Source organism: Rhinoraja longicauda, chromosome 12, assembly GCF_053455715.1.
Source record: "Rhinoraja longicauda isolate Sanriku21f chromosome 12, sRhiLon1.1, whole genome shotgun sequence".
NCBI lineage: Eukaryota > Metazoa > Chordata > Chondrichthyes > Rajiformes > Arhynchobatidae > Rhinoraja > Rhinoraja longicauda.
The window spans coordinates 11,917,068-11,929,494 of NC_135964.1; the positions used below are offsets into that span (position 1 = coordinate 11,917,068).

Below are 12,427 nucleotides of genomic sequence, written 5' to 3' on the forward strand. Positions count from 1 at the left end.
GTGGCACAGCGGTAGAGTTGCTGCCTTAGTGCTTGCACTGGAGACCAGTGTTCGATCCGCACTGGGGTGCTGTCTGTATGGAGTACCTTCTCCCAGTGACCGCGTGGGTTTTCTCCGAGATCTTCGGTTTCCTTCCACAGTCCAAAGACATACAGGTTCATAGATTATGTAGGAAGGAACTGCAGATGCTGGTTTAAACCGAAGATAGACATAAAATGCTGGAGTAACTCAGCGGGACAGGAAGCATCTCTGGAGAGAAGGAATGCGTAATGTTTTGGGTCGAGACACTTCTTCAGACTGAAGAACCGTTTCTTGATCCGAAACGTCACCCATTCCTTCTCTCCAGAGATGCTGCCTGTCCCGCTGAGTTTCTCCAGCATTTTGTGTTTATCCCAGATTTGTTGGGTAATTGGCTTGGTACAAGTGTAAATTGTCCCTAGTGTGCGTAGGATAGCGTTAATGTGCAGGGATCGCTGGTCGCGCTGTATCTCAAAATTAAACTAAACATTGTGGGCCGAAGGGACTGTTCTTGTGCTGCACCGTGTTATGTTCTAACATGGTTGCTTTTCCTACTTACAGGTAGTATCCCCATACTAGGCCAGCAAACCAGAGGACACCACGACCCCTCTCCATATCTGAGATCAGCAATCAGATGCATTTTGGGGTTTTTCTGATAACTTCACATTTTCCCACATTATCTTTACTTGTTCACATAATATATCCGTCTGTAGCTTTTATATGACCTCTTAACAACTTAAGTTCCTACACATCTTTACATCAGCTGCAAATTTAACAATTGTACCCATCGTGCCTTTATCCAAGAGCGGCTTATAATTTGTTAAAAAATTGCATCTTACAAACAGAATAAAACCCAATTATACCTACCCAGTGTTTGCTGCTGTCCAACTATTCTTCTCTACATATCAATATTCAATTCCATGATCTTGTATCTTTCCACAATAATCTTTCATATAGCACCTTATTAAATTACTTCTGAAATTCCAAATTTTCTCTTTTGATTCACAAGATAACACTTTTTCAAAGAATTCCAATGAAGTGGTCGAATGAGATTTCCTTTTTGATGTGACCACGGTGACTTTTCCCTGTAACCTCCATGTCTTTCTGTGCGCCACAATTTGTAACAGGTGATTAACTAACGAGCCTCAGTTTCCTGCTTTCTTTATTCAAAAAGACAGAGAGACAGGAATTACATTCGTTATTAGGCAATCTCATGGAACAGTCCCTAAGTCAAGAAAAACAAGTCATTGAGCTGCACTGAAGTGAAGCTGGGCTTAGTAAAGATCTAGCTCAAGAAATTCTCTCTTTCTCAGTGTGGACTGACTGACTTTCAAACACTCTACTAATCAAGCACGCAAGAAGTGGGGAAAGGTACCGATGCACTGTAGAGATTTGGTTTGGGAACATGCCTGCCCAAGACTGCACCAAATTGCAGAGAGTTGTGGATGTAGCCCGGCCCATCACACAGGCGAGACTCCACACCATCAACTCAATTTACACTTCACGCTGCCTCTCAGGAAAGCAGCCAACATAATCAAAGGGTTGCCCCACCCCAGTCATTCCTTCCTCTCCCCTCTGCCGTCGGGCAGAAGATACAAAAACTTGAAAACATGTAGCACCAGATTCAGAAACAGCTTCATTCCTGCTGTTATCAGACGAATAAATGTCAATCCAATAACTAGGGTACAGTCCCGATCTTTCTACTTAAGGACTGGACTTCTTTTTCTGTAATTGGAACGCTAGAGTGCTGTAACACTATATTCTGTACTCTAAGAAGTATAAGAAAATAACTGCAGATGACAAATCGAAGGTATTTATTTCACAAAATGCTGGAGTAACTCAGCAGGTCAGGCAGCATCTCAGGAGAGAAGGAATGGGTGACGTTTCGGGTCGAGGCCCTTCTTCAGTCTGAAATAAATATTTTGTGAAATAAATATTCTGTACACTGGTATTTTCCCTTTGCATGACCTGTTATTATTGATTGTACTCATGTTTAGTGTGATTTGATTTGCCTGGATATCACACAAAAAACTTTTCACTGTACATATGACAATAATATCCCAATAACATAAATGAAAATAATTGTCAATACCCTTACTGATCAAATCCCTCATGAGAACACTGGTAATCAATATTTCAATGAACATAAAGAGATGCACAAAAGGATTTTGGAGATTAATTATATTTATTTTTTTAATGTTCACAGTACTAATACTGAACTCCAACACAAAGAGAGGGAGTGTTGCTTCTGAAAATCATCAATGGCGTGAGTACTTTAGCAATAAAATAGCTCATGGATCTTTTGACATTTGAAAATATATAAATAAATGTAGTGGAAGGATGTTTTGAAGCAAGGATTAAGTATCATCAATATTTAGAATAAGCTCCTTGGATGGGAAATGTCCTACAGTATTTTTAATGTGAATATGATGAGGGCAAAGCAATTGTTAATTACTTCTCAGCTGAAGAATAATGATAATAATATTGCAGGACAGCAAGGAAACCAACAGGTGTGAACTATTGGCATATGGATTGATGTAAAAGTGTTTCAGTATTTAACTCATGAATTTCTTATCCCTTCTCCTCTTCTGCATAAAGTATCTATTAATATCTGGAAGACTGTTCGTGGGGAAGGTTTCCAAATGGAACATCTTGGTGCTCAAATGAAACCGGGCGCCCAAATCACTAAATAGCCGACATGCAAATGAATCAGCAACGCGGAAGACAAACGGTACATTGGTCAATATTCCAAGAAAGGTTCTGTGGAAGAGAAAATAAATCTTACACTTGTATAGGACTTTGGTGAAGCCACACCAGGAGTGTCTTATGTAGACACAAAATGCTGGAGTAACTCAGCGGGTCAGGCAGCATCTCAGGAGAGAAGGAATGGGTGACATTTCGGGTCGAGACCCTTCTTCAGACTGATGTTTGGGGAGGGGGCGGGACAAAGATAGGATATAGTCAAAGACAGGAAGAATGGTGGGAGAACTGGAAAGGAGGAGGGGATAGAGAGGGGAAGCAGGGACTACCTGAAGTGGGAGAAACCAGTGTCTTATACAGCTTTGACTTCCTTTACCAGTCTGTTTCCTGGGACGGAGGGTTTGTTATATATGGGACAGTTGGTTGGGTGGACAAAGATATTGTTTGTTCTGTGCTGAGCAGATCAAGGAAGATTTAAAGATTCAGTCCCTGGTGTGTATATGTCCATGCGGCCAAGCATCTTGTGCCAGGTTTTGTGGTCAGTGGTAACTAGATGGCTACAACAATCTATTATACTGCAACTTCCCATGAGATGTCCAGCTACAGGATCTGCAGATGCTGGAATCTTGAGCAAAACAAAGTGCTGGAGGAACTCAGTGGGTCAGCCAACACCTGTGGATGGAATGGACAGATGGTGTTTTGGGTCGGGACGTTTCTTCAGACTCTGATTGTGAAGCTTTGCACAGGAACACACTCTGATTCAAAAGCCAGTGCAGTTTCTTTTAAAAGGCCTGTAGAATGTCCATGGTCAATACATACAGTAAACCCTCATTTTTACAGATCTCTTTATAATGGATTTTGGTTATAGCAGACTGACTGACGCACCAACCTTCACCACCAGGCCGGGCTGCTGACGCCACACCCAGCTGGCTGCTCAAAGGCTGTGCCTGCCACCACCACCACCACAGCCATGCCCACCGCCATTGCCACTGCTACCCCAACCACCCCCAGGCCATGCCTGTTGCTGCCACCACCATTGCCACCGTCTCCTCGGTCGCACTTGCCATCACCTCCATCCCAACCATGCCCACCACCATTGCCATCGTCTCCCCGGTCGCACTTGCCATCACCTCCACCCCAACCATGCCTGCTGCCATTGCCACCGCCTCCCCAGCCACTGTCAGGCCATTGCTGCTGCCACCGTCACCCCTTACCTACACTCTGGCGGGCCGCGATCAATGACTCCGGCAACCCTCACCTCTTCCCCACTGCCAGCATGCCGGGGCCATCAACTCAACCAGATTCAAGACCAAGTTCCAAGAGTCTCAAGAAGGGTCCCAACCTGAAACATCACCTATCCATGTTGTTCAGAGATGCTGCCTGACCCGCAGAATTACATATTTTTTTTAATGTGTGTGATATCATGAGAGGTAGAGTCATAGAGGGGAGATACATTTCCTCCCGGTGGATGCAACAAGGACTACAAACCATCATGGCTGCCAGCAAAAGACTACAAAACCCATAGTCAGCAGGGCTGCCTGCCCTGCTGACACTGATTGCTGCTGACACTGATTGCTGCCCAGCTGAACCAGATGAGCTGATTGCATCAGTGAGAGAGCTAAAAGGGAAGGGAAGCAGCATATTTAAAAAGAGAGACAACGACTGGAGCAGACAGGGAGAGAAGCAGTGTTTGAGTATATTTTGTAAGAAGGCAGCAAGCTACAGTTTTGATTTAACTACCTGTTTTGGTTTTGTGTACCTGTCTGCAAACAATTAAGTTTACCTGTTTTTGGAAAAGACTAAATATATGGAATTTAAGTTTGAAAACAAGAACTTTTCTGTCTTCATTTCCGGCACCCACACCTCCCAACCTTCAAGAGAAAAGCTCCCGACCTCTCAAGACATCACATGTGTAAACCTGCATCTGCAGTTATTTGTTTCTACTACATATACAATGACAATCCCATGCTCGGTTATAGTGGATAGCCGTCCACTATAACCGCCACCCCTCCCTCACCCCATGGTACATTATAACAAGGGTTTACTGTAATTCCTTGATCCAGTCAGTCAGTCAGATTGAACAATTGATCCTGAATGGTGTAAAGTTTGATCTACCAAGTAAAAGTTAGATCATTTTCTTCACTAAACAATGGAGAGGAATTAAAAAAAGACAATTAAGAAATGATTCAGAAAGCTGTTGGTTATCACAGAAATGTGTCTTCGCCAGGCTGGGATGGTGTAACTAGTGGAGTGACACAAGGATCCGTCTTGACCTTCAGTTATTTACTATTTATATTATTGATCTTGAGGAGGGGGCAGAGTATAATATATCCAAGTTTGCCAATCTCTCAAAGTAGGTAGGAGGATATGTTGTAATGAGAATATTTGGACTCCGAGGTTATAGATAGATTGAAAACTTGGCAAATGGAGCATAATGTGGAAAATGGGAGGTCATGCATGTTGAGAAGAGGAATCTAAGAGCAAACTATTATCTAAAGGGAGAACTGTTGCAGTTAAGTGAAGTACAGAGGGATTGATTTGTTCTTGTGCACGAATCACAAAGCGTTAGCTGGAAAGCACATTACATATTGACTTTAGTGCAAGAGAGTTTAGAAATGGAGAAGATAGACACAAAATGCTGGAGTAACTCAGTGGGACAGGCAGCATCTCTGGAGAGAAGAAATGGGTGACGGTTCGAGTCGAGACCCTTCTTCAGACTGGTTAGGGATAAGGGAAACGAGAGATATAGACAGTGATGTGAAGATAAAGAACAATGAATGAAAGATATGCAAAAAAGTAACGATGATAAAGGAAACAGACCATTGTAAGCTGTTTGTAGGGTGAAAATGAGAAGCTAGTGTGACTTGGGTTGGGGGGGGGGGATAGAGAGAGAGAATGCTGGGGCTACCTGAAGACCAAGTGAAATACGAGATGCTGTTCCTCCAATTTGCGTTTAGCCTCACACTGACAATGGAGGAGACCCAGGATAGAAAGGTCTGTGTAGGAATAGGAAAGGAGAATTAGAGTGTCCAGCAACCGGGAGATCAGGGTGGTTCAGGCGGGCTGAGGGAAGGTGTTCCACGAAACGATCGCCCAGTCTGCATTTGGCCTCGCCGATGTATAAGAGTCCACATCTTGAAAAACGGATATAGTAGATGAGGTTGGAGGAGGTGCAAGTGAACCTCTGCCTAACCTGAAAGGACTGTCGAGGTCCCTGGACAGAGTCGAGGGAGGAGGTATAGCGACAGGTGTTGCATCTTCTGCAGTTGCAGGGGAAGGTTCACTGGGCGAATCCTAGTGATAAGACAGTTGTCCCATCTTGAAATTACACCTGTATACTTTGGAATTTAGAAGCATAAGAAATGCAGAGTGTATAATAAAGTAGTTGAAATGTTTCCTCTAGTGAGTTAATATCCAACAAGTCAACATGGTTACAGAGGGACACTCGCTTAAAACCGAAGGGCAAAGGAACTTCCATTCACAGGGGATGGCAAACCTCCAGAATTCTCTGGCATGGAAGGCTTCATCATGGGAAGTAGTTAAAAAGAATTTAGATACATTTTAGAAAGAAAGATTAGTGAATTAAGTGTACAGATGAGGCCCGGGGCAGATTAGCCATGATTATATTGAATGGCCGGGCAGGCTTGAAGACATGGGACTCCTCCTTCTATTTATAGACTCCTCCTTCTATTTATAGACTCCTCCTTCTAATTATATTGAATGGCCAGGCAGGCTTGAAGACATGGGACTCCTCCTTCTATTTTCTTATGTTCTTAAAATAAATTATTTAAATCTCCAATAATAATTAAGTCTGAAGCAATTGGACTCAACATGTCAGTTCTGGGTGGTTGGGGACCAAGAACGAACCACCAAGGTTGTCGGGTGGTTGTGAGCAAAATTAACACTGGGCACACCATTAAAAATTGACTTGCACATTTCTTAGTCTGCCTCATAAAAAATATATATTAGTACTGGAGCTTCTTGTGATTGCACGAGTTTTAATATCACAGTGTGATATTGGTATAACATGACTTCAGGAGAGTGGAAGAGCAGCTAAAACAGCATCTTCCTGATTTCCTCATTTAATTTCACTGATATGGTTACCAGAAACTCATTCAACACGTACTTAAATAATATGTGGCGATCAAAAATATTATTTTTAACATGAGAGTCTGGGTGATTGTTACTGACTGTAGTGTCGGTGGACGGAAGAAATGTGACTGGTTGAAAACACTTGGTGCTGCGATGTCCACATTAATAGAATTGTTTATCGAGTGTCCCTGCCAATGATCACACAGAAAGACTGGGAACTTGGATGAAATACCAGGGAGTCATTGTGTAAGTGGAGCAGAGTCACAGAAAGTCAGCCTCTTCAAGAAATAACAAAATAAACAATGCAACAATCTCATCAAAACATGTGAAAGCTTGAACTAATTAGCTTTCTTTTCTTTCACGCTTCCAATCCCCCCATTCTGCTACTGTGCAAAAAGATAAATGGCACATGGAGGTGGTTCAACATTTGGCAGTTTCTCCTATTCCTCACTTCAGAAACAACTTTGCACAAATGATACTAAATAGGGTCAATAATTTATTTAACTATGGTTTGGTAGCCACAGGAAACTCCTTTTGCACCCAAAATTAAAATATTACAGCATCACCAAAATTGGCATGAAGTAATTTGTCAGAAATTGAATCTACAGAACCAATGTTTTGACTGGGACAACAGGCAAAGAAGTTACTACTACTAGAAAGAACCATACAAAAGTTCTGCTGAAAATATTGCAGATTAAAAAAACAGGGACTAGCCATGCACACACGTGTAATAAGTTCATAAATTCTAGGAGCAAAATAAGCCATTCAGCCCATTGAGTCGACTCCGCCATTCAATCATGGATGATCTATCTTTCCCTATCAACCTCATTCTCCTACCTTCTCCCCATAACTCCTGACATCCTTACTAATCAATATCAATTGATGGCCTCCACAACCATCTGTGGCGATGAATTCCATAGATTCACTATCCTCTGACTAAAGAAATTCCTTCTCATCTCCTTTCTAAAGGTATGTCCTTTTATTCTGAGGCAATGGCCTCTGGTCCTAGACTCTCCCACTGGTGGAAACATCCTCTTCACATTCACTCTATCCAGCAATTTCACTATTCAGTAAGTTTCAATGAGGTCCCCCCTCATCCTTCTAAACTCAAGCGAGTACAGGCTCAGTGCCTTCAAATGTTCATCGTATGTTAACCCAATCATTCCTGGGATCATTCTTGTAAACCTCCTCTGGACACTCTCCAATGCCAGTATATCCTTCCTCAGATGTTTGTATTGTAGCCCTCTCGACATAAATGCTAGCATTGCATTTGCTTTCCTTACTACCAATTCAACTTGCAAATTAACTTTTTGGGCATCTTGCACCAGCACTCCCAAGTCCCATTTGCACCTCCGATTTCTGAATTAATATTGGAATTTGACATAGAAGGCCTAATCAAAGTAAAAACAAAGACAAATCAAAGAAAAGGCATAAAATGGGTAAGTAAAACTGAAGCATAAATTTGCAACAGAATATTCAAAATAACAATTTATAAGGGATGCAAACGTCCTAATTATTCACAAACTGAAAACCTAAAAACGATATACAACATGTACCTGAGCCAAATCAGTTTCATTTCACCTCCTCACAAAATAAGCCAAAGTCTAGCACAGTACACAAATCATTGGGCTAAATAAAATCTGTCTTTATTATCTGGGAGGTCACCAGTGAAATTGCTTGGTCAAAGCAATAGTTGATCATCAGAGCAGTACAAAGGCTAGATTTTCTGCAACAAGTGTTTCACCAGCAAACTATCAATTGCAAGGCACTCTTCGCAATAATTACTTTTGAATGTCATGCTTTGATTCTGGGCAAAACATGGTCCCATGCAATGATATCCTAAAAATAGGCAACCCTAAGTGACACAAGAAAGTGTAGATGCTTAAATCCTGAGCAAAACACAAAGTGCTGGAGGAACCCTGCGGGTCATTCAGCCACATCAAATAGAGTCCATAAAGCTCAGAAGACTATCGGAACACAGCTACCAGCCTTGGAGGGCATCTACAATACACGATGCCACCAGCATCCACAAAGACTCTTCACACCCCTGCTGTTCGAACTTCTACCATTGGGCAGACGATACAAGGCCTTCTACGTCCGCACCTCCAGACTCAGGAACAGCTTCATTCCCAGGGCCATAGCTGCTATGAACCGGTCCTGCTGAGCCGGATGATCACATCGCACAGTGAACCGGCACAGATCTACTTGCACTTTATTCTGTTTTAAAACTGTTCTAATTTGTTTCATTGGGTTGTTTAAATTAATACTGATTAGCTAATTGATTTATTGCATCGTATGGGAGGCGCATTCCCAATCTCATTGTACCTCTGTACAATGACAATAAAGATATATTGTATTGTATTGTATTGTACTACGAGTACAATCAAGCCATACAAGTGCAACAGGTCGTGCAACGTAAAATCCCACTGTGCAAAGTATAGTGTTACAACATTGTAGGATTATAGTTTAGTTTAGAGATACAGCGCGGAAACAGGCCCTTCGGCCCACCGAGTCCGCACTGACCAGCGATCCTCGCACATTAACACTGCCCTACACACACTGGGGAAAATTTACATTCATATTAAGCCAATTAACCTACATACCTGTACGTCTTTGGAATGTGGGAGGAAACTGAAGATCTCGGAGAAAACCCACGCAGGTCACGGGGAGAATATACAAACTCCGTACAGACAGCACCTGTAGTCGGGATAGAACCCGGGTCTCTAGCACTTAAAGCGCTGTAAGGCAGCTACTCTACCGCTGCCCACATACAGAGAAAATGTTCAAGGTCCACGATGTGGTTGGTTGGAAGATTGGGACTACACCCTAGTTTATGGGAGGATTGCTCAGCCGTAGTCTGGTTGCAGCAGGCAAGTTGCTGTTCTGAGAAACGTTGTAGGATTATAGTTTAGTTTAGAGATACAGCGTGGAAACAGGCTCTTCGGGCAGGGGAGGGGAGAAGAAACAAAGGAGGACACGGCGTGGGGAGACTGCTGTGAGGGGGGGGGGGGGGACAAAGGAGAACCTGCACGGGATACTCAGTAACTTTGTCAGCGCCCTTTATGTGGCGACTATTTGCATACCTTGGGTCTGCAAACAAGAATTTCACTGTGACTTGTCACAGACAATAAAGTATTCATTCATTCGTTCATTTTATATATGAGGGGGATTTTTTGCCTCAACTTTCTTTTGCTCAGAATTGCAGGCAACTTGCGAAAACAACAACTTTCCTTTGTTATTCCGATGTGAATTACTTTAAATCCATGCTCTGTGGTATTTGAACCCTCTGCACTGGGACATTGGAAAACCCTTTCCACAGCCCTCAGATTTTATGCACCTCTGCTTCCCATTCCTTGGACTGCCCTTCTTGCTGTATGTTTTCATCACATACTTTCCACAATATTCAACCTCATCCGAACAAAGATAATTAGAAATTAAGCATTAGCTTTCCATCAACTTGCAAACAGAAAACCTGTTCATCTTTTGTTTGGAAAGTAATATCTCAAGCAGAAATTGAATGAGTACCGCAGACAGCAGACTGCAAAGCTGCGTTGAGATCTTGGAGCACGTGTAATGTAATATTATCACAGAGGAAAGGCAATAATAACGTTACCTATTACCAGTGATGGCATTTGAAGTTTGGACACTAATTCATATGAAAACAGAACGATCCTCTACATTTTACTTCAATCACCTCAGGTGCACATTCCTAAAATGTCGGTGTAACTAATTCCACGTTTTTCTGCTGGTATTTTCGTGGAAAAATAAACTGACTATGAGACAGCGCCATAAAATAGACCTTGTTTTTTAAAAAATATATATAAAGTGGTGTTCAAATGGAGAGCTATATTTTAATTTTCCGTGAGCTGTGCTGTGGTGGGGTTGGGTTGGGTCGGTAGTTTGGAAGAAATAACACCTCCATTAATTGTTCTGCACAACCCTACCAGGGAAGGTGTTCGCGAGGGTACCACCACCATTTTAACAACTAGTTGCACTTGCATCCAGCACTCCGGGAACTGTGGTGAAATATATGGGCCGTGCTCCAGTCAGTTCAAAAAAGAAAAACAATCTTCATTTCAGAGAATTTGAACCAAGCGTTGTTGTGGTGCTGCATCACACACACACACCCCGAGCACGAATTGTGAACCGAACAGTCCAACCAAAAACAAACTACAACGCCTCTTCGGGTCTCTCAAAGCAAGGGGGGGGGGGGGGGGGGGTTCAAGCACAAAACAATAAAGAAAACTTGCACCAAAAAAATCAGGTTTCAGCTCAGACACAAACACAAACACACACAATTCCGAAATAAAATTCACATTAGACGTGCGGAGTTACATTGCGCAGCATTCTCGGATTTATTTGGGGAAAGAGGTTCATCTGATACAACTAACGGACCAAAGTGTTCGCTTGTGTGAGTGAGCCAGTGCATCATGCGAGACGGCCGAGTGCAATGATTCACCGGTGGTCTCGGGTTTCACTGACACGGGTTTAAATCAACCGATGTCACACTGAGATACCGGATTTTTAAAATCAAAAACGGATTAACGATCCGCCTTGAAAATGTGAAGGTTTGAACCAGCTTATAATTGAGGTATCTCGTGACTGAAACATGACCTTTCATTCGCTCCTGGCGCTATAACGGTCTTACTAACATCAGCACATGAGAAACTTTGCTGCGAACAGTGCGAGCGATCGCACACAACAGGCGTTTCAAAGGGCAATTAGTAAGATGGGGGGCGAAGTCACAGGCCGGGTGTTTATTATTTGATGTAGGGAGAGGGTTAAATGGAAAATTGCAAACAATCTCGCGAACAGGAGGTGATGGGACCCACAAGATGCCACACAGTGAACCCGTCTTTGGCCAGCCATGTTCATTCATCGATATTTATTTATTTTTGCGGGAACTAACGGTACCAATATATTTACTACAAAGTTAAACGTAATTTAACTCTTACCTGCCAGGCAGAGAACAGGCATCCACCACAAGAACCCAGAGAAACACATTTTGAACGTCCTTTACATCCCAAATATTTTGTTACGGCTCGAAATCGGCTAATCTTGGGCTGCGAATTAAATTCCGATTTCCCATTGTAATTCCTCTCTCCGTCTCTCTCAACACTGGCAAGGCACTGGAGTATCTATCGCCCAAGCTTTATCTGGCACCTGTTACTCGTCCAGCACTGAAGGGCTGAACGCTGCTCCGACCCGTGACAGAAACAAACGGGCAGAAAGGAACGTGTCCTTCCCAAATTCAGCTATGCCTTTTAATCCGCATATAACGTCTTGTTGTTTCGTATGTCGGCATGAAACAAAATCTAAGGCGGGGAGTAATTCGCCGTAAAAGTATCCCAGACCCTCCCCCCTCCCTCCTGATGAGCTTTTCCAATCACATGGCTTCATTGATGCTGATTTGGGCTCGATTGTGGTTGAAACTGTCAGCGTTCCTGTATTGAACTCATAAAGTACACATCATTTTACCCACTTGCTTATTTTTGCAGCACTTCTTCCTCCATCTTTTGGTATTTCATAATAATGAGGCGGACAACAGTAGAATTCTAATGAGAGTTTAGCCAACGCACCAACTCTCGACTGCATGAATGGTGCCCGTTAATTTCCA

At 42.7% G+C, this 12,427-nt stretch overlaps 1 protein-coding gene across 5 annotated transcripts in view; it reads right to left on the reverse strand.

Annotated features, from left to right (window-relative positions):
- Positions 1–12,427, reverse strand: part of ildr2a (immunoglobulin like domain containing receptor 2a) — an 88,783-nt gene extending 76,356 nt beyond the window's left edge. For 4 of the 5 annotated variants that reach the window (XR_013547891.1, XM_078409032.1, XM_078409034.1 and 1 more), the window contains exon 1: positions 11,766–12,273. Coding sequence is in view for 3 of the 5 variants with exons in the window: in XM_078409032.1 (XP_078265158.1) it covers positions 11,766–11,814 (49 nt within the window). In the remaining 2 variants the exon portion in view is untranslated. The other variant, XM_078409033.1, reaches the window with a different exon arrangement.